Genomic DNA, 23,532 nt, shown 5'->3' with positions numbered 1-23,532 from the left:
GAAAATCCTCCATGACATGAGCTTACCTGCATACTAAAACTATGAGGAAAAAATATCCGCACAGTTAGGACCCCAGAGTCCCCCAGATGAGGTTTTAATTTTACTGGCATGTGACTTGCTCTGCTTTCAACAAATTAGTTCTGTTTTCTTATCCCCTTCAAGGTAAATGAGTTACACCCTACATAAATTCCAGATAAAATCAGTATGGCTCAGCACACACATAGCTTTGGGAATATTTATTGTTTCTAATGATCCTGGCAGCAAGTAAGGAGGGGAAAACGTTAACATTTATTTAAGAAATCAAGGTTCTACTGCTCATGATTTCAAGGAAACTGCTTGAGAAACAGTAAGAAAATCTTCAACAGCTGAAGTACTTGGGAGAATAAATAACATTTTGAGTGACTTTTGAGAAGTTAGTGATTCTTGACATTGACTGGCAAATTATATTTGTACCGTATATTTGTATATTTTACCAAGGAATGTAAAGCCTTGGCTACCCTATTTCTATTAGGAAACAAACCATGTTTTTGTAGCTCAAATTTTCTTTAAATTTCGAAGTCCCAAAAAAAGAATATTGAATACTTTTACTTTTGTTCTTCAGTTCTAAATTATACTTTTTTCCCACAAAGTGGAAACACTGCTTTTGGTCTGCTGTAATGCTAATCTATTATATCCAATAATGTCAAAAACCCCATTAATTCAATTTTTGTTGATTCTTCTGAAAAGCTTTTATAAATGACATTACAGTTCGCAAGTAGAAATATAATTTCATATGAAAGCCCAAGTTTACTAATTGAAAGTTTAAGTTATTTGTTCATGGTTATAGCTCAAGTATCATCCTAGAAAACAAACCTCTGAAGAGTACATGGTCCTGTCAATAGCTGGAGTGCGAAGGGAGCAGTGGTGCTGATTGGTGAGGCCTCCTGGCAGGAGAACTGGATAAAGCCCCAACAAACTAGATTAAGTGCCTCATACTGCACAGCTTGTGATGATGTGAGAGCTGGTATTTTGTAAGAAGGCCCCTCTATGATAACATGAAAACTGACCTCAATTTCTTTCTTCCCTCTTTCTGCTTCAGCCTGGAAACTTCGGCTTTCTTGTTTTTCATTCTATTAATTCCGGTATGTGGTTTCTTTCCCCCCTTTTTTGACAGGCTGGCTTTGCCAGCCTTTGCTGAATGAATTTGGTGACCTAAGTGGTTTTTAATGTAGGGGAAAAAAAAAAGTTTGATTGGGTCTTTTAATTGCTTTAGGGAGGAGTGCAATTTATTACATAGTTGTAGATGCACAGTACTTTAAAGGAAAAGGTATTCTATTTTTATTCTACATAAATTTGTATTTTGAGCTGAGTCCTTAATACTTGTGTGTGTGTGTGTTTTTTTTTTTTTTTCCTAAAGTGCATTAGGCTACATGACTAATACCTAATTCAAATGCAGCAGAAGCAGGAGGTCTGCCAGGGAGGCTAGAGGACCAGCGGATATTCATGGCTTCAGAGAGTGATCAGAAACTATAAGGTCACAGCAGAAAAGCTGCAGGAATTCAGCGTGGGTGAGCTTTAAGAGATTCTCCATCAGAATATTTTCTAGGAGGGATAAATCTGAGGAAGCTGTTTCAATCTGAAGAGGTTTGAATCAATAATGATATTAATCACCATGAACCAACTGGTATTGACACCTGAATTTTTGGGGGACTGGGAGAGGAAGCTGCTGAAGGTAGCGAGCAGCAGCAGATCTGTGTAGCCTTTTGCTCAAATGAACGTCAGCAGCTGCAGATAGACAGCAGCAAATCTGGTGGCTTTTTAGGAGAAAGGTCTCCAGGAGAACCTGGGAATGACAGGCCCAAGAGTTTGTAGGATGCAAGGTATCTGGAGCTGTATGTAGACACATCCGTAAATATGGAATAGCAGGGAAAAATCAGCACAGTCTTTGTCCCAGGGCCGTGTCCTATAAATCCATCACTGCGATGGAAGGAGTTGAGGTTGGTCATGGTTAGCCGGTAGCCTGACCCGTGAGTGCCTGGATGGGTAGGAGCGGTGTCAAACACGTGGCCTCCTGCCTTTGGGGTGTTTATAAATACAGCGTTAGCCTTGCGTCTTTAATGGGCCCCCAGCTTTATATTGTTACCGTTATCGGCATGATGATGATGATGGTTTTACAGCGTTGCTGCGCTGCTCTCTCCGTGGCACCGGCGGCATTCCCGGGCTCGCGGGTCACTCGGGCGCCGCGGGAATCCCGCTCCATCCCGCGCACCCGCGGCCCCAGCCGCTCCATCCTGCGCATCCGCGCAGCGCCGCCTCTGCCGGACCCCGGGCGCGCGGAGCCGCCCGCGCGGCGGGGTCTGCGCGGTACAACCGCCCCCGCGGCGCGGCCGCTCCCCCCGCGGCGCTGCGCGTTGCAGGCGCGGCCCCCGGCGCCGCCTCCGCGGCGGGATCCGCAGCCGCCGGCGCGGGCGCAGGTAGGAGCGGGGCCGGGGCCGGCGCGCGCGGCCGCCCGAGGGCAGGGAGACCAGGGCAGGGAATAGGAAAGGGGGGTAAAATCAAAACCCACCCCGGGGCGGGTGTTTTTCTGCAAAACGAGGCGATTCCCCCCCCAAAACGCGGCGGCTGGCGCTCCCCGAGGCGATGCCGCCACCCCAGGGCGGAGGGTGGCGAGGTGCAAGTTATTTTCTTCCGTGGCCCCCATCCCCAGTTTACCTGAACGAAGCCGTGACTTGCAGTCAGTGCCAGTAACTAGCGCGGCTGCGAGCGCTGCGTTCGGCGTGGTGGCTGGGAAGGGAGGCTGTGGGAGATGTGCCGAGAATTCATAACGGGAACAGTAAGTTTCTCCATGGCTCTCTGACTAAACATGAAGTTTGCTGTCTGCATTTGAAAAAGCGATCCTAAGTCATGATACTTAATCGTTTTTTCCTGTGCCAGAAAATTTCTGATTCCGGAGTATTGCGTTTGCAGATCCACGCAGAGCCTTGGTGCTGTGGGTGATGGCTTTTTAAGGGATGTTTGCAAAGGGATTTCCAGCGGGCTCAGCATCCCGCCATGGGCAGTGCTGGGGGAGACAGGTCATCCCCTTTCTCCTCCTCGTTCACAAGAGAGCAGCAGAAGTGTTTCGGCTGCGTCGGTGCCGTGCCCGGGGTGAACCCCCGGGATGTGCTGCCTCAGGTGAAGCCTCTTCCTGGAGTTTGTGACCGTGTGCATGAAACTCGAGGAACGCATTGGAAAAACATGGAGCGGTCTCTGCACGAGCGTTCGGATAGGTCCTCCCAGGACTTTTTAATGTCCCTTGATGGAGCCCTGGATTGGGGTTGGGTTTAATATTTGTGATTTATTTTCAATGTAGTATCGGTGTTTATTTCAGCTGTATGTGCTATTTATAGAGAACCTCTTTGAACCAGGGCATTTCTATTTACTGATTTCTTTCTCGTGCTGTGCTCTTGTAATGGGCCATATACAGAGCTATTTCCGTGGCGCTGTTGTTGTTTAACTTACGGCAATGTGAATTTTGGAGAAATCAGAGAGATGTAGGTAACTGCAGCTGTGCGTTTTAGTAGGCGATAGCCTATGCAAGGAGATTGTCAAAGGGATAAAGCATTTCAGAAATTCATATAAATGAATTTTGGGGGCAGAAAATATTTTCTAATGTAAAACAAACTCAATTCCACAGGGGTAGTTATAAAGCCAGTTCATCCATGCCTTAAGGGACAGATGATGAATATCTCCCATGCAAACATACAGATTCTGCCATCTATTCTGCACTGCTGAAGTGGAGTATGGTGGACTGGCACAAACAGCATAACCCTCTATCCTGCAAAAAGTTATATGTGTTTTCCTGCCTTTAGCCATTAGTAATAGGCTACCCAGAGTCTTTAAGTTTATTTACAGTGTGTAAAGTTAAATATGTATCCATGTCTTGGCAGTACCAGGATATATATGGGCTTGTTTAGGGGCAATAGATACGGAGTATTCCTGTATGAAAGAAAACTGTGGTGTGATGTCTTCATGGATATTTTACTGGTAAAGATTAAAGACAAGTATGGCTTGACAAGTATTGAAAAAAAAGTACTTCTGGCTTTTAAAGTAAAGATTATGAAGTGATATTTTTATCATTTTCAAATGCAGAGATGAACTTCTGTTTAAATCTTTAAAAGTTCTTCACAGTAGAGGCTCCAATCCTTCAAAATATGTACATGTGTATTGTCATAAGGACAGAATATCAGCATTATTTCTCACTGAAGTCTTGGGAGATAGAAGCTCTAACTGATGAAAAATAAAATAAATATCGGTGTCAGCCGGGCTTTATGTAATTGACTAAAATACATTTGACACATAATCTTGATTTTTTTTTTCCCTCTAAGAAAAGGTCCAACTCTGTTGGACCAAAGCCACTGTGTATTTTTGGTTTGTCTTTTGCTTTTGAAAAAAATTTCCCTTTGAATAAAGCTTTCATTCAGATCAGTTCAGGAGAATGAGGTCTTTAAGAATCAAAGCTCTTTTAAGAAAACATTTCTATTTAAACATTTCTCTATTATAGAATATGTATTTTATAGTAATATAGTTTATATTTTTTTGCTTAAATTATATCTGTATATTTTATATAGAAATGTTTCTAGATTTTCTCCGGACATTAATTTTTGTAGGTATCAACTCTTGTTCCCCATCATAAAATACTCTAGAAAAAAAATCACATACATAACCAAATATTTTTCTAATGGAGAAATTGAGCAGTGTGGATATGAAATTTCAGCTCCCTCATGGATGAGCACTGCTTTTCCTTTCATTGCTGGTCAGGAAAAATAACTCTGTGACCTTTGCCTTAAAACTGGGTGCTTAGATATGCCAACCTGCATAAAAGCTGGAGGGTTACACCTCAACCTCGCTCCAGAATGCAGCTTTTCTGTGTGTAAATGTAACTCTTACTCCAGATAGTATCGCTGTCGTGTCTTCAGGTGCCCTTGTTAGCCCTGATAGTGCCTGGCTACTGTTCGATAGTGCATAAGGTACCCATCTGTCTTTGAACTCAATGAAATATGCAAGACATCTTTTTTTTTCAAGAAAACAAAGTAAATGCAGCTTTCTGTAATGAACAATTAAAAGCTAATCAGTCAAATATTTGAGTGTGTTGAATAACAAAAATATGAATCTGTCTTTGCTCTCATTTGTGGAAGACTTCTTCTACAAGTTTGACTCTCTGGTGCTGTATTTGGCCGTACTGAACACAGATACGAACATTTTAAGATAGGAAATATTATGTTCCATTAGAATAAACAATAATCAAGGGTGGTTTGTAAATGACATCAGAAGAATCCATTTAGTAGCTCTGTAGTTGCTTCAGAAGTTTTAGGAGCAAACTGAAAAACTCTCAGATATTTTCATATTTAGAAAAGGTCAAGGGACAAAACATTGTGCCTAACGTGATATGGTTTATTAGGATGACAAAAATGCACCAAGTAAAATTAAAACAGAGTTTTGGAGTTTAATGGTAATTGTGAAAGAGCTGTGAAATAAAAGAAAAACACTTTTATGATAAAACAACAACATAAAACTTTTGGCACATGAAAGCAAGAGATAAATGACATGGGAATTATATGGCAAGAAAAAGTAGCATTATGCCTAAGAAAGAATAATAGTACACCTGACACTAAATGTATATTCAGATTGATTGTGTAACATTTTATATTTAATCTTGGTATTCAAGTTAACCATTGTCAGCCTTAATTTGAGGTCCTGTTTGGTAATGTGTTGCTTATCTTTTGGTCACTAACAAAGAGACTAACTTTGCAGGAGTATCTTCAAGTAACTGAACATTGTAAATGAAGCTGTAAATTGTTTTAATTTGGAAGGCTGTGTATATTGCATGAAGCACAATTTAAATCACAACAGTGATGAGCACTATGGACAGAAAAAATGGGGAATTATACTGCATAAATTAAAACTGATCCTTCTGGAGATAGTGCTGTAAATGCAAACCTGCAGTGTGGGGGAAGTGGAAGCATTTGAGAAAACAGTAATTCCAGGAAAATCATAGGATGATGGGAGGGAATAAGTTATTTTTGTGAGTATTTGATATAGAAGAACTGAAGATATATGGAGAGGATACAGGGAATGGCAGCAGTGCTTTTGAAGGCTGCCTAGATCAGTTCATCAGGAAGGATGGAAATGACTAATTTTTTGCTTGGTTAACTGCTGGTAAAAAGTGAGGGAAGACAAGATAGGTGTTTACACAAGTCCAAGAGAGAAAGTGAAGGGAAATTCCATTGGAAGCAACTTGGAATGACTTAGGAGTAAGTGTAGTATGGTCTGGGGTTTGAGCTATTGATGCAAGACTTTTATGAAACAGATAAACCTGCAGTAAATAAATATTAGTTCAATGTCTTTACTGATTTGGCTGCAGAAGCAACCTCTCGTATAAATGGGTAGTAAACATAGCAAAACGTGCTTTCATGGAAACATATCTATTTATTTTGTTTTTCTGTAGAAATTCGCTGAAATCTTATTATCTGAAAAAATTAAGATTGATACTTGCAGAGTTCAAGGATCACAAGGCTTCATACTATGCCAGGGCATCATCTCCTCCCCTAAGCAGCATCAGTTATGTCAGTGCTGATGATCAGTGCTTTTCCTGACAAGTGCTTGACTATCCAGAAGAGTCTGATGACCCCACTGGTGGAGGCTGCATGACCCACCTACTCTGCAAACCTTTCAAAAACTTTTCTGTCTTTATCCTTATTTTTAAAAATAACTGATCTCTTTCTTCCTTGCTATAGCCTAAGCTGACTGCTTTTCTTCTGACCTCCGTTGTGGAGAACAGGTGATTTATTTCCTCCTCCTTTGCAAAAAAACCTCTTTCATTATGAGCAGATGATTTTGTGTGCTCCCTGGATTCCCCTGGCTGAGCAATTGGAAGCAACTGTCTTTCCTCTTAGATATTTACTTCTAAATCTATGATCATTGTTGTTCCCGTCAGTAATTCTTCCAGTGGGTCCCATAATTCTTGTTTGAATTCAACATAACACTCAAACTGATTCTGCAGCAATGTTGAATGTAGTAAAAGGATTATTTTGCATCTGACCTATTTCTTCGGTCTGGTTTTACTCTTTCTTTCTTTTTCTACAGTACAGAATGCAACAGTACATTAGAGCTGTGAAATGTTGTAATGCTCAGATGCAGTTCTGCAGAACTGCTGCCAGGCATCCCATTCTACCTCCCTCTCCCTTTACTGGTGGATTAATCTTGTCTAAATGAAATCCTCTACTTTTGTCTTTCTCAATCTGTCAAAACAGAATTCTGATCTCATCAGTTCTAATCTAATGAATTCTAATCCCGTCATCCAGCAGGTTTGAACCCTTGTCTGTCTGGTCCATTTGCAAATGCAGAGCTACTCTTTAATCCGTTTTGCAAAGGAATCATTGAGCAGTACCCCAGACAGACAGCTGTGCAGATTTGCTTTGGGTATCCTTCCAAGGGATAGTAAAACACTACACGCTAAGTGACCACTTTGAAACAATACCAGTTTACACTGCTGTTTCATCTAGCCCAACTGTCCTTAGTTTGTTTATGAGAATATTGTGAGACTAGAAACTGAACACTGAATTTACTCACAAAACCTATTCTTTTCCCATTCTAAAATAAGTTTTTTATCTTTTTGTCACTGATAGTAGTAGTGTTAACTGCCTTGCTGCAATTAACCTTAATAGTAAAGAAGAAGAAGAAAAGGTAGTAATCAGTTTTGTTTTCTCAAAATCAGTTGTTACTCTTTTTTCTTCTCACTAAAGAGTGAACCAAGTCTGTCTAGACCCTGCTTTCTCTTCTGTTGTCTATAAAAAATATTTCTTGTTACTCTTTATTTTAATAATAGGTTCTTAGGTGTTTTCTCCTTCCGTGTCTTAGCTTGTTAATGTTGCTATATGTATTGTTAATTTGCATTCATTTTCACATTTTATATGATACGTGTGATTTTGCTTTTCTTCTACACAGAATACTAGACTAATGAACTGTTATTTTGTGATCTTCATAGAATCATCATAGAATCATCACAGAATGCTTAAGGTTGGAAGGGACCTCTAGAGATCATCTAGTCCAACTCCCCTGCACACGCAGGGTCACCTAGAGCACGTGGCACAGGACTGCGTCCAAGCGGGTTTGAAGATCTCCAGAGAAGGAGACTCCACAACCTCTCTGGGCAGCCTGTTCCAGTGCTCTGTCATCCTCACTGTCATAGAATCTTCACTGAAGTTGCCTTCTACCTCCACATTCAACATTCCTTCACAGCTTCAGTCAAATCTGGGAAAAAAAAAATCCTTGCTAGAGCTGGTTGAAGGATGCACTATTTATGTCCATCTTTGAAGGAGTCTGGAGGTCTCACAAGGACTTGACAAATACCAGTAGACAAGATTGTGTGTTCCAACCATTCTTAATTCTGTCTGCAGTGCCAGAATGTTCAAGTATTCCAGAAACTGATTTAACAATTAGCACATGCACTGAGGTCTGAAATATTGCTGATCCACTGTTGGCCCTAAGCAGATTTTGGACTTGTGGTTGAACTTCCTTCATGCATTATTTTGTCATAACACAAAAAAAGTTTGAGTCCCACCTTGCAGATCACGTTTTAGAACATCTCTGATAACGAATAGCAGAAACCTCTTGTATCTACCCTTTCCTGATATATAAAGTTGTGTTATGTTATTGGCTTTCAAGACAATCAGGAACTAGCCTAACCAACTAGTAAATACAGTAATGCTTAATAGACTCATTCACAGTTTTCATTGTTCTTTTTAGCTTCTGAATCAGTATTAAAATGCAAAGGAGCAATGGAAGACTTGTGTATAAAAGCCCACTGGCTTTTCCTTACAACCTTTAATGTTCATTAATGCCTACATTAATGGATTTCAAAAATATGGATTATACAGTTCAACATATAGATTATTTATAAAAATACTCTTCTATCCATAAATTGTAATATTGCAGGATGGATCCATTGATGAACTTGTGTTTCATAGCCAACCCTGTGTGAGAAAGTGTAGCTCCCTCTTTCAGAGAAGAAAAAATACTGGCTAAATTAACTCCTGGTGAAAGATTCTTCCAGCTTGGAAAATTATATTTGCAAAGCTGCATGAAAAGTGTCTCTGCTTAGTAATAGGTTAGACTGCTAATCAAGTCTTCCATGTTACGGTCTTTTTTGCTATCCCAGGTGATTAAACCGTGGTGGAGGCCATATGGGCATTTGAGGACCTAAGTGCCATATGGAATGAGCATTGACATTGCAAAGTGCTGCTGGAGACTGTGCCTAGAGGAGAGGAAAACGCAACTCCGTACTACTGAAATGGGCCAGCTGTAGTAGAAAGGCACTGCAGCGTGTCCTTGTTACATCTGCAGTTTGATGAAAGTCAGGATACATGCTAGCAGTTATAGTAAACTAATAGTAAGTCATGTGGGTTTGAATTAAATGCCAAGCCTATCAAAGACTATCATGATGTGGTGCATCCTTTCACTAAGGCCTGTGGCTTAATTGCCACCTTTTCTCTTCAGATTCTCCTTGTCGTCAGGTCCTGTCTGTTTGCCTTCAGGTTCCTCACTCCAGACTTTTTTGTATGTGCTTGAGTCTTAGTCATCCAAACCCTTGTTGATCACTATAATCTTTGATTTGTCAGACAAAGGATAAATATAACATCCAGCTTCTAAACTGGCTTTTTATAATTGTTGTTCCAACCGTGTTACCTGTGCTTCCGTTGCCTCAAAGTCAGTCTTCCTCTGTAGTTGAAACCCTGCTTTTCTCCGATCCTGCCTTACCCTTAGCTGTAATGATGCTGATAAGTGGTTGGTTCATACAGTTCAAGCAGTGGGAGTGTTGCAATAAGCAATATACCTTATGAAGAAAAAAAATACCCCCCGATGTCCCAGTATTCCTTTGTATTACCATTAGTGATGTTTCTTTAGATTATGAACAGTTTAGATCAGGATCTGTGACTAATTAAAGAGTACATAATAAATAGTAAATAAATAAATGCATCTTGGATTGCCACTGGCAAGAGGGAATGTGCTCAGCCTGGCTGCGGAGCAGCCCATGTCCTGCCTGGAGGGCCTGGAGATGCCATCAGTGCCTGTCTGGCCCTGGTGATCCCTGCATGGCCCTGATGAGGGGACCCGCTTTGCTGGGAGCTCTGCCATCCCTTTTGCACGATAGTGAGGATGAACAGGCACGTGAAGGGCTGTGCAGTGTCTGCACATGCTTGTGCTGCTGCTTCAGGTTTTTTAAACAGCAAAGGGGGGCCGTGTGTGCACGTTTTCACCCTAGTTAAAAGTTACCTGTGTACAGAATGGAGTTTATGGGCTTAGTGAAATAAATCTGTTTACACTGCAGCCTTTCGGCTACATATGCTGTAACCCCCAGTGCAGAGCAGCAAGCGGAATACCAAATGATTAACTGATCCAAGAATAGGATGTGCAGTGAATCGTATTAGGTTTTGCCTGGACTGGAAAGTCAAGCTAACAGAAAATAAATGTGATGTTGAATGGCTGTCATTTTGACAGTGCATGAGCCATACATTTTCATTTAGTCCAAGATATTGAAGAACAACTTCAGTGCTTTCAATCTTTCTTTAGAACAAGGTTCTCTTCTGTTTTACTAAGTAAACATATAATGATAGCAACGTTATTTCAATTAATGATATTAATCCTGAATAATAACTTCACAATGGGCACTTCGAATGGCAGCCATTGGTGTTAAGCGTGGCTCAGCACTGTCTCTCGTGTCCTCGGCAACATCCCAAGTTCTGCTGAAGAAGGGATCTGGAATAAGGGCTTCAGTTGGGACATGCTGCATAGAGTTCCCCTTGCTCTGCTTTCGGGCCGTGCACTTTCATGAGATTATTACAGTCCATGCGTGGGTGAAAGTAATTACCATAGTTGTTAGTCTTGTGTAAGCAAATCATATCCTACTGTATCCTTTTGCTAACCTTAGATTGCAGTTAGTTTTACCATTCACTGCAGGATTACTATTATTTTGTTTCATTATGTTGTATTTACTAATAAAGCCGCTTCAAATAATGATTCATATCTAGAAGCAATTTAGTATGTCCTCATGCTCCTATTTGTTGACTTTTTTAATGAAATGGAAAAGCACAATCGATCAGAACTGACTTTGTTATTTTGATTTATAAATTCAGCTTCAAGGGTAAGCAAAGTTCTAGAAAACTCTTAGCTGTGCTGCTGAGAAGATCTGCAGGGGGCGGTTTGCAGCTGGGGAAGAGTTGGATTTTTGTATTTGCTTAGCAACTGAGACCGTGGTTTGTTTATATATATATATATATATATGTATATGTAGGGCTGTACACTTGCAAGTTTACCATGGCTATTTATATTTGAGTGACAAGAAAAGGTCAATCTTAAGCAGAGTGGAAATAAGATGAAAGTATTGCTTACTGTGTAGGACGAAAGAGTCATTTCTCTCTGTTTTGTAGATGAGGGGAGATAATCCTGGTTGGACTACGCCGCATTTTACCTAGCTATTAATACCAGCTGATCTTGCTATCCTGCTGGAGAGCAGGGTATTGGGTGACATAGACCTGGCCCTTGTAGTTTATGCTGTGCAGTTTCAGGTCAGTGATTAATTAGATTGTTGCATTCATGGCAGGAGGGAGAGTAGGGCTCCAGATTTTCCCTGTGTAACCAAGATGGACACAACAAACACACTTCTGCACTGCGAGAGTGGTTGAAACAGTTGCCCAGAGATTGTGGACTCTCCATCCTTGGAGATACTCAAGACCCTATTGGACCCAGTCCTGGGCAACCTGCCCTCGCAGGCCCTGCTTTTGTGGGGGACTTGGACCAGATGATCTGCATTAGTCTCTTACAACCCCAGCTCTTCTGTGATGAAATTCCCTGAGTTTGTGGTGGATAAGGAGAGCTACAAGAGCTTCAGACAGATTGCAAGAAGATGTGGAAAGGTTTGAGTAGGATGTGGTGGAGGAAGAAATTTGGAGCTGAGCACAACTTCCTGCACGTCAGTGTTAAGGAGCTCTTCAGGTCAGAGCAGTAACTGGCTCTTTTGTCCTCTGAGCTAAGGTATTTAAAGAAACTAGCCAAAATTGTAGGTCAGACTCTTCAAAAATAGCACAGAGATTGACTGAAAAGCCAATAAATACTAAATACTGTTTAAAAACATTGCAACTGAGATTAGTAATTTTTCATTGTTGGCATTTCAAGGTCACATTGTAAAATGCATCTGTTACTTGAGCAGCGATAGAGTAAGTCCAAGCAGCGTGACTTTCTTTAAAGCAGTATCCTTGAAAAGTTAAAATTTCTAGAGGGTTTCCAAATGTTAATAGAAAAAAACAGAAATTGGATTCCCTTGGACTCAGGGAACATTTAGTAAGATGTGTAGCTATAAAAATATATGAAAGTATATCCTTTAACTCCTGGAAAGTGGTATTTTTTCTTTTTCTTTTTTAAGAAAAAAAAAAAAAAGGAAAATAGCAATGTAACCAACAGCGGTGGAAATTGTAATGGAACTGTGAAGGAAGTAGTATTTTAGTAGACTACAGTTTCTAAAGATTATATATATATATATATATACACACACTCTATTTCTAATCTAAAGATTATAATCAAATCTTGAAAATCTTAATTAATTTAAAATTAAATGTATCTAAAATATTAATCTCTAATGCAGTGCAGTTTGTGGAAGTCTCTAGATGTCCAGTATAGCAATAGATTAAGTACCAGTTCCAGTGGGTAAGAAGGTTGAAAGCAAAAACTTAATGGTCTTGTGTATCAATAGGAAACGAAGCTGAATTTCAGCCTTCATAGCAGTTTAATGAAACCGTTTTAGGAAAATGTAATATAATGTTGTATCAATGGAAAAAAAATCCTGCTGTCTTCCAAATGTAGCCCAAGGATTTATTTTCTGTGTTTATTTAAAACATTCAAATTAACCTTCAGTTCAGCCATATATCCTGAAACTGGAATTTCCATAGCCTTTGGAGTTCAGTATGAATGACTAAAGCATTCTTCCAGGCAGTTTTTGTTTTTTTTTTTCTTTTTTAGAATTACAAAGCTTGAACAAAGAGCTTCAAGAAGAAAGATAGAAACACTTGGAAACACAGAACGATATATTAACCAAACCTGAAATATAAACTAGAGCAACTAGAGCTTACGTACTGGATGGCAAAAGAAGATAAATGATTGTTAGTTTTTGGAATTTGTACTTATAAATAGATGATTTCTGAGCAATAGAAAAACAAAATGCAGTATATTTTGAGGCAGAGAAAAAAAAAAAAAAAAAGAAGCTGCAAACATGAAACACCCAATCTGATTTTTTGGGCGGTTAAATAAGGAGAAAAGAATGGGTTTTACAGTGACTGTAATGAATTCTGAGGAAAGCTCTGATGGAGCAAGTTTTGATGCAGGTGATACCGTTTCAAGTCCATGTTTCAGTTCTCTCCACTTCTGTTGTTGATTTTGTTCGTTACAGTTTTCCACTCCTCAAAGTGACACTGAAGATTGGTCTCCTGGGAACTTCTTCTGTTCCTGAATTAGACTGCAAAGTTGTTTATGTATCAGCAGCACTACTAGTTAAAGTGGAGAAAATGCATCGTGCAAGAAAATTAGGGATCATACCAGAAAAGAACATAAGGGTTTTAAAGACAAATACTTTGAAGAGAGGTATTAACAGATCCTGCAGTCAGAATAGGTTTGACCATTGTGGCAGTTTGACTTGGCCTCCTACATAACAGACTACATAACAACTGATGAAATGGATGAAGTCTTAGACCTTATGGTTATGAAAACGGATACGGGCTTGGAACATAAGAGTATTTTCTTTGTAGATATTGGGATTTTGTAAATTGAAAAGATTATGGGGCATTTGTAGAATGGATGCTTTAAAAGACTCATGTTATTGTTACACATACTATTTTTATTTAAATCATTTATCATAATAACTTATTTCAGTAGTAAAATGGACAGAAAAAAAATCACTGTGAGTCCAGAAATGTATTTTATTTGAAAAAGCGACTGGAAATGCTGTGTGTCAAAGTTTTTGCATTTGACATTTTCAAATGCAGCCAAATAAATCCCTTTTGCAATTTCACCTTGATAATACATTACTCTCCTCATGACAGAAGATTGGGAGCAGACTTTAATTTCTGCTGAACACTTGGATGGTTAATCAATTCTTTTTTAATAATGGGAAGGAAAAAAATCTTGAATTAACAGGCAGTAGTTTGAATTAGTTTGAAGAACGCCTTAACACTTGGAAATGTAATTTTTTCAGCCTGTGAGCTATTAAGGCCAGACCTGACTGATCCTTGGATAAGAAGAAAACTTAAGGAAGGCTTAAGATGCTGTATAAAGGGTTTCAGTGTCTGTTTTACAAGAGCCTGGGGCTCTTGTAATAGAGCCTGTTAAAAGTATGTAGAAGATGCTACTTTTGAAATAAAACACTAAATTAAAATTCTCTGCTAAGAAGTTGATAGAGTAGTTGTAGGGCGATCATGGTGTTTGTTGAAACATTGTATTGCTGAAGTTTGAAACCAGCTCACTGCTTTTAGAGGTTAGATAAATCACTAATAATTCATACGTGATTGAGGGACTTTGGTTTTAGGGTTCAGGCTATATTTCAAATAACATAATTATATTCCACCTCTCAGCACACTTAAATTTCACCTGGAAAGTCTGTTCTTCTTGTTTTAATCATTCTTCATTTTTGCTGGATACACACTGTTTTACAGAAGAGCTGCTTTTGACTGCGTTGGTAAATTTACCAGGGAATGTACACACTGTTGAATGGGCACATCTGGTTATATAAATCTCCTAAGGCATGATGTTATGTCGATTTTTTTGCTTGACTTTAATGAAACAAAATCAGACCCTTTGATTAAAAGGATATTATAAATATGATGTTTGTTAAATTAGTCTAATGATTTTATGAACATTAGCTTACAAGGTCATGAGTTACAAAATTCCACAAAATGGCAAATCTGCCCTACAACAGTTTATGTTTTACTGTGCGTAACGGCTCTTCGTTACGTTCCAGGATGGAACATGAGGCTACCCAGCTAGAGAAGCAGCACGTGCACAGCGTGTATGAGAACACAGCCGCCTACCTCAGCGACCTTCAGAGCAAAGCGTGGCCTCGCGTGCGCCAGTTCCTGCTGGAGCAGCCGCCCGGCAGCCTCGTCGCAGACATAGGCAAGCCCGTCCTCTCCGCCCGCCAAAACGCTGTCCGGAAGCATCCTTAGCTTATGTGTTAATCCTATGTATCTTGCAGAGCAATTGTTTTAAAACTTTAAAACTAATCTTTGAGAAATTGTTTTAAAAATGTTTGTAAACCTATCTTAGATGCCATATAGCGCATATTTTATTGTGCGCCTATTTGATAGTGTGTCGGGTAGCCGATAAATACAGTTTTTCAGTTCTTAACTTACTTTGATTGATTGAGGTATCTTCTATTGATCATCTGTTAGTTTCTCCAGCCTAGACCTAGTGGTCTATGGTTCCCCCGTAGACCTTCTTAAAGCCAATGCTAAGAGATTAAATATATAATTTTTAATTTTGTTAATTTGTTCTAAAACTCCTCCTATCCAGGCCTTAACTTGAAAGAAAGCTAATGTATTCACTGCTTTTTTTTTTAAAAAAAAAATTCCCTATAGTCCTGAATATGAACCCCAAAACCGTTTTTTTTTAACTATCTAATATTAAAATATTTTTGTTTGCAAGCTTTACATGAGACCTGATAATGGTAGTAATTTGCCTGATTGCAAATGTCAAAAGATAAAAGCACAGCCATGGTTAACAACTTCATGACAGATTTCACCCTCCTCTTGACTCACTTTGAAGTGAATCTCCTGTTAATGGAGAATTCCAGAATATCAGGCATGTTATCACTATTTGGCTTCATTCTTACTCACAGAGTGAACTCCATACCCACTGTGATTTTAAGAAAAATGACAAAAGCTATGAATAAAGCAGCTGAAATGTCTAAATTGGTATACACAAACTTTATACTAATTTTAAAACTCACATGTTCTTACTGGTGTGTAGAGCTTCATGCTTTGTTGCATGCCATCCTTGAACTGCATTAATAAGATTAATCTTCTCCATTTGTATCAAGTGTTACTTCAAGGAGTGAGGCTTGCTTTTTCCTCGCTTTAGCAGCGGGCGCTCTCTTCGCCGCTGAAGTGTTGTGCTGCTTCCCAGCAGTTCCTGTGCTGTCTCTGTAGATAATGGTGCACATTAACATCAGTGAGAGCAGCAGTGCTGCAAGAAGCACTGATGTTTCTAAAGATAACTCCAGGCCTTTAAATTGAATTTTCAATACTGCAGTGGTTCTCTTTGCCAAGCTGCTACCCTGTTGCTTGGCTGTCAACTTTCAGAAATTATTCTTCACTACTGACCCATAACAGCAGTGAATATTTTCCAATCCAATCTTGGAAAGTGCCCGTTACACATACGGTATGGAAGAACACTCTGAAAGATTTCAGTTTAGTATAGCATGGTCCTTCAGGAGACAGGCTTTTTGGTGGAAGCCGCTCTGGAACTGTTCATTACATTTGTGTGTGCGTTATGGAATGGGTACAATGCATTGAAAGAGAGAGAGAAGGAGAATGTGCCTGCAATATGGGAGAAACGACCCACAGTTATCTTCCAGTCTGTGTCTGAAATTACAGTTCTCCTCTCCGACCTGTGTCAATCACGGTTGTCATTTAGGTTTTCTTGGAAAGAAATCTTTTCCTCTGCTTTGCAGTCACAGAGCCCTAGCGGGCTGTAGATCTTGGTAGTGTTGTTAACAGGGCATGAAGTACGGCCAGTGATGGCTCCGGGATGGACCAATAGATCCACATCCTCCTTAGTCCTCTCCCTTGCATTCTGTGTAAGTAGGATGCTTTGGAGAGGTAGTGCATGGCACTTAGCAGAGATTGTCTGGGGAGAGAGATCTGCTGCAGGTCACTAAAAAGATAAACCCCACTAGTTTCCAGGGAGATGCCCCAAGGGGAAAGTAGTTGGCAGCTGGGAGGGTGCTGAGGAGAAAGGTCACAGGTGCTTCCCCCGTTCCTGCCTTTTCTGGGCACGAGTTGTGGTCACTGCTGGAAGCAGGAGAGCGGACTGCAGCGCGTGTTGGCCTCGGCCAGCCTGGCTTTCCTCGTGTTCTGTGCTGTGCAGAGGTGCTCTCACTGCCCGCCACCTGTGCTGACCCGTCTTCCCTATAGAAATACTTGGGACATGGTATTCCAGAGGGCTATGCAAGGAGATTTTTGTTGGTCTTATTCGTCATGCTGTTCCTAATGGTGTGACATGCAATTTCACACAGTCCAAATGAATCCTTTGAGAGTTAGACTGGTAGGAGCAAACGTATGTTTTGTTTTCCAGAAAATTCTAGGATAAGGAAAGACAATCCCATCTCTCCCAGTATTTTACCTGCTTTGGAAGGGATAGCAAGTGTTTGCACCAAATGACTTCTGCTCTAGTGAAGAGGTTTCTTTTCTTTTCAGGTTGTGGAACTGGGAAGTATCTCAGTGTCAACAGTCAGGTGTATAATCTCGGCTGCGATTACTGCGCACCCTTGGTAGACATTGCAAGGAGGAAAGGTGATGAAGTTCTGGTATGTGACAACCTTAACCTTCCCTTTAGGGATCAGTGCTTCAATGCAATCATTTCCATCGGAGGTAAGAGGTTATTCATGCATTTGGGCCCACAAAAAAAATTCTTACGGATCTTTTTGATAAATTTTATTTTGAAACAGTTCCCTTGTAATCGTAGCAGATTTTACTGAAGTGAATGTATGAAACATGAAAAAAAAAAAAAGGGGGGAGGCTATTGCATAGTGATGCCATTGACCAAGGAAATATGTGGATCATTTGTTTGTTTATATGTGGCCTTGTCTGCCCTCTGGGAAAAAGATTTCCTTCTAACATGCATTTTAAACAAGTGAAAATTAGTATAAACAATGCTGCTTACAGTTTAAATACATTAGGTGGTCAGGATAAACCCTTGGTTCGTCCTCCTGGTTTTGAAGAGAAAATGCATTGAAATGAAAACTTGCCTTTTCTAGAAAGACGAGGACCTGAACCTCGTGTGCTGTGAATAAAAATTTGTCTTTGAGCAGTCATGAAGTAAGAATATAGAGCCATCCAAGTGCTGTTGTCTAAAATGAGTCAAGATTCTCAAAGTCTTAATTCCTTTGATCTGCTTTATGAAAATACTATTCATAACTGAGAGGGATAGGATGGGGGAGAGAGAGAGAGAGAGAGAGAGAATCCAATTAAAGACTATTTTTAACTCTGTGCTTCCCTGAACTTGTTTGGGCAAAATTGTAAAGCATGAAAGTTGTTATTCGTGGCTGACAGTTGAGAAACAACTCAAAATATGTCAGAAATGCAAAGTGTATTTTTCACAAATGCATAAAATTTGAAAGCAAAGAAACAGTGACTAATATGAAAGCAGGATTTATATTATTTTGCTTTCATTTTAACTGGTGAGCCAGGGAGATATATCTACATTTCAGGTACTGTAGCATAATCTCAGTAATATCAGATCAACCCACTTTGAAGCCAAATATTTATGCCAATTACAGACCTGATCAGAGTAATGTCCAGCTGACATTTTTATACATTTAACAATAATGAATTTCGAGCAGAGCAATTTTGGTGTACCCGTAGCCATCTAATCATAGATGAAGAGTTTTTCATTAAATTCCAGAGCATGACAAATACTTGTCTAAATATTCAAATTCTCTTCTACTCTTTACCAGCATAATTACATTTGTAGGCTTCATATTGCCTTAGAATCACCAAAGGGATTATGTAATTTTAATCATGAAGCATTTTTAACCAATAAAATGAACTGATTAGACAGGGACTGTTTGTTGTGAAAGAGAGCAATCCAGTGTAAACTTGCACAGTGTTACCAGTAAAAATGGCCCTGTTTCTGGCTTGCAGTTAGTGACACTTGTGATACGGCGATTAAAATGATTAAATGCATAGAAAAGATTGGAGCAGGAAGTACTATGTCAATACATAATGCTAATATTCCATATATAATGTCTCGTAGTGATCCATCATTTCTCAACTAAACGAAGAAGAATCAAAGCAATAAAGGAAATGGCAAGAGTGTTGATACCTGGAGGCCAGATGATGATTTATGTTTGGGCTATGGAACAAAAGAATCGCCGCTTTGAGAAGCAAGATGTGTTTGTTCCTTGGAATAAAGCTTTGTGCTCACGGCATTTTTCAGAATCGAGTCAACCCGGAGATAAGGGTGAGTTTGTGCGTTCTGTAAAGAGCCAAGACAGGCTCCCTGCGCAGCTAGTCCTCTCTGACTGCAGCTACCCCACCAATCTGCAGTCAGAAACAGATTCAAAACATTCCCATAATATGAACCATTGCCTGTCCAGAGCCTGCTGCCTGAAAATTTCCGAAGAAGAAAACAGATTTTACAGTGCTCTAGGAAGATCTTTCCGTTCCTGGTTTTCCTCCAGATCCTTAGATGAATCAACCCTGAGAAAGCAAACGGAGAAGATGAAGTCCATGAAGAATGAGGGCGAATGGGCAAACAGTGCCGTATCCCTCCAGCATTCGAGACACTGCAGTTTGGACTTAGGGCCTCATGGGGCCCTGATAAAAGAACAAAGTTTAGATGATGATGATGTGTTTGTGGCAAACCTGCCTCTCCAAAAAACAGCGTGGTCACCAGCCACAAATGCACTACAGGATTCAAATCTGAATGGAGGACACCGAAGTGTAATTCAGAGCAGAAGTGAAGAAACCCCTTTTGTGGGTGGCCCGGTAGAAGAGCAGGACTGTAGCTGCAGCACTAACAAAGATGATGCTGGTAGGTCTGATGGCAGCAAGTTTTTCAAAAGAACTTCAACAACTGACTCCACTGATTCTGCCTTGGATTCAGCAGTGTCCGTTGGGGAGCAAAGTGCCGACACGCTGGACACAAAGGCCTTCATGCGCTACTACCACGTCTTTCGGGAAGGGGAGCTGTGCTCGCTGCTGGAAGAGAACGTACCTGAGCTTCAGATACTTTCTTCCTGCTACGACCATGGAAACTGGTGCGTTATTGCAGAGAAAAAGGGGAAAGAGCTGTAAAAAGAACAACATTTCAGTAACTGGGGGTTTTAAAAAATAAAATGCTTCTTGTGTTCCTGGGATCGTGCTGTATGACATGGAATTTCAATCTCATGTAGTTGTGTGCCATCCGTTTTCGATTTTACTATCTGACTGCCTATATGTCCATCTAATGCAAGGCCTGTACATAGAAATGTAAGTGGTTAATATTTATGTTTTGTTAAACTTTTATGAAGTTAAAAGTGGAAAGTTTTATATTGCTTTTAACAAATAACCGTGTTTTTAAATACACTTTTCTATTGAAAAATAAAACCTTTTATAAATCAAGGAAAGGATCAGGACATCTTTTCTGAGAAATATCCTTCGAGTAGAGAGTTAAGGCTTGGTTCTTCAACCATTTTAACATAACTTAAGCATGTTTTGCATTACTTTCTGATCTGATATCATGGTCTGAATCAGAGTCCTACAGATAAGAGCCATAGACACATCTTGAAATGCACTTGATAGTAGCCTGCCTGACACAGGCCACAGAGCTGGGAGCAAGCATGGACCTGTGCTACTGATTTCAGAGCACTTGGTAAGAGGCAAAAAGGAAACACATACCAAGCAAGCTCTGCATTTTCTGTCGTTGGAGGGTGCTATTTGTGACAAAGTGACAGGACAGATTTTGAACAGTATTTTCTTTAAAAAGTAATTATTTAACTGGTCTCTCAGGTGGAAGATAAGTTTTCTATGTTAGCTCTCACAAATGCTCTATCTTAATTTCCTTTGCTGTAGTTTTTCTCTGGTTATTTGTACAGAAGAGTCAGAGAGATTAGTGAGAGTATCAGTATTACATAAAGGTTGCAAGCTATCAAATACATTGATATACATATATATATATATATGATAAGCCTGGGACACTGGAATAAAATTGATGAATTCCAGTGCATATCTTAGTTAGCTGTGGTATTTTCTCTTCTCACTTGCTCACCTGAGAATATTTGCTAAGTTGTCTGTTAAACAGTGTAGATAGGAAGAGGATAAAAATCAAGTTTGTAAATAAAATGTTTTTTATTTTTATTTACAAGTACCTACAAAAATCTGATCTGCAAGTCAGATTACAAACTATTTAGAAACCCTGTCTTCTGCACTTTAAGTGAGTCTTTTGACGTTCCTGATGCCTCTTGACATTGGAGACCTGAAGGATCATTCACTGCTAACGCACTTTTCCCTTTCCCTGTAAAACATGACTTTTGCTGAGCACTCTGTCCAGTCATCAGATTGTAGCAGGTCGTGTCTCTGGCTGACTCCTTGGTTTGTATGGAGTTACTGCATTCCTGGGCTTTGTTTGCAGCCAGTGGTTTTGGGGCAGGACTCGTCTTCTGCAGGCTGCAGGATTTGGCATTGTGTTGGGACCATCTGACTCAGCTACTCAGCCTCACCGCAAGCCCCTGTGGAGGTGCCACGCTGTGGAAGTGTCAGGGCAATTCACTGAGATTCGGCGAAGAAGACTGAGAATGCAGCACAGCAGCACTGAAATACCAAACTTTCTGCGGTGACGTACCAAGCTTCCTGCACGTGCTCTTAGAACTGGTCCACTCTGTGCAGCGTGAGCAGATGGATTTGGGGTTGTGGGTGTTTTCTGAGGTAGCTGCTCAGGAGTCATTCCTACACGGTAAGGTAGTGTGTTTTTGTTTGCTGAAGTGAGGCCTGTAGACTAAACATCTTTGTCTGTCTCACAGTTTGGGAACCTTTATCCTTTTATCCTACTGTATCCCCTGTGACTGTGCCAAGTGCAGGAGGCAAATGCCCACGGCCTTTTGAAAATAAAAACATAGGCAAAGAACCATCCGTCAGAGACGTCTCGAACAGTATTCCTTCCCAAGTATCCAAACTTCCAGTGCATCCCGGGGCTTTGCTTGTCCAGGTCCACGTGCCATGAAAACGGAAATGTTGCCTGTGCCGCCGCTGGATCCGGGTGCTCCCGCTCAGTGCCGGAGACCCGGAGCGGATCCACCCTGCAGGCGCCTGCGCGGCCCTGCTGAGCTCACGCCTCGTCCCAGGGCGCTCCCGTCCTGCCGGGACCTGTCCCATCGCCGCGACGTCCCGAGGAGCGCGAGGATGCCGGAGACGAGCCCCGCGGCTCCCAGGTGAGGTCTGTCAGAGGCCTTTGCGTTTTGGTGCGAGGTGGTTGTATCCCTGACCTCCAGCCAGCAGGAACTCCATGAAACGTGTACAAATGTACCTGTAAAATGGGCAAATGTAAACCGTCAGCCAGGGGAGGTTATCTGGGAAAAGGGGTGTTGTAATTCTGTCTGCACTTCCGCAGTCTATCCATGGAGTGGTCAGTGTGTAGCCATGCTGGCTGATAGAGCTGGGGTGAAGGAAGGAAGGAACCCCCATTCTCATTACAACAGAGACTTGTTATCCTTGCAAGAGGCTGCACCTGGGATTGGGGCCCTTGTAAAGCCACCCAGCACGTGGATGAGGGAGAGCAGCATCGCAGAGCCACCGAGGTGCCCCGAAACCCTCGCTCAGGCTCCATCCTCCCAGGGGAGCTGCTGTAGATGGATTTCTCCTTAGTGCGGCAAAGGTGTCGCTTCCCAAAGCATCTGGGTGATCCCAGTCGTCACCTCCTGGGCACAGTATGCTCACACGTGTGTTTGCCGTTGAGAAGCCTGCAAGAAATAACTGAATAGATGGATAAAACCCAGCTCCCCCAAACATGCTGAAAATTACCACAAAGGGCAGCCCACAAGATGTGCCCGCTGCAAGGTAGAGGGGGAATAATGTGCTTCTGTAGTGGCAGGGGGCAAAACTGTCCCCCAGGTTCAGCCAGTACCGAGCTGCAACGGGTTGGGGTTCCTGCCGTGCTGCTCATCTCTTTAACTGGAGCACGGAGATGTCGTGGATGCCCAGGAAAGGCTGCCCTGCTTCCTCCCAATCTGATTTACCAGCGTCCTTGCCAGCCTGAGCCAGCTGCTGTCCTGCTTTCCACGCTGTGGTCCAAGCAGAAAACTGCAATAAAAACGATATGACTAAACAGACTTATTTTTGAAGGACTAGCACAATTGCAATATTTGATAAATTGCAATATTTGATAGATGATATTTCATCATTTTGGCTTGGTGCAATATGTTAAAATATTTACATTAGAAATGCAAGAACTATTACTTTCTTCCAGGCTTATGCTGTAGGAATCTTAAAAGCACAAGAGAGATATGAATGCTGTAAATATTCTAGAAGATATTTGGGATGGATATTCATGTGCAGGGTATTTACGTGCACGCTTTGGAGCTGTGTGGGGAGCAGAGCCGTGCCGTGCCGTGCCGTGCCGTGCCGTGCCGTGCCGTGCCGTGCCGTGCCGCAGAGCGCCGCTGCCGGCCCCTCGGTGCATCCCGGGCACAAACCGCGTCTGCTCCTGGGACTTCTGCTGGGCTGTGTCCCCATGGGGTCGCGTCGGCATCGACGCTGGGATCATGCCGTTGCCCTA

The 23,532-nt window shown here is 41.1% G+C and overlaps 1 protein-coding gene across 1 annotated transcript; it reads left to right on the top strand.

Annotated features, from left to right (window-relative positions):
- The first annotated feature begins 2,408 nt into the window (after nt 1-2,408).
- TRMT9B (tRNA methyltransferase 9B (putative)) lies at nt 2,409-20,198 on the top strand. The gene is made up of 4 exons (XM_088524688.1): nt 2,409-2,453; nt 15,023-15,177; nt 17,478-17,651; nt 19,036-20,198. The coding sequence occupies exons 2-4, from the start codon at nt 15,024-15,026 to the stop codon at nt 20,076-20,078; spliced, it is 1,371 nt and encodes a 456-aa protein (XP_088380814.1). The 5' UTR covers nt 2,409-2,453; nt 15,023; the 3' UTR covers nt 20,079-20,198.
- The last annotated feature ends 3,334 nt before the right edge of the window (nt 20,199-23,532 follow it).

Source organism: Tinamus guttatus, unplaced genomic scaffold (genome assembly GCF_059628265.1).
Source record: "Tinamus guttatus ecotype Peru unplaced genomic scaffold, ASM5962826v1 Tinamus_guttatus_pri_ptg000213l, whole genome shotgun sequence".
NCBI lineage: Eukaryota > Metazoa > Chordata > Aves > Tinamiformes > Tinamidae > Tinamus > Tinamus guttatus.
This window is presented reverse-complemented; position numbering and strand designations above follow the sequence as displayed.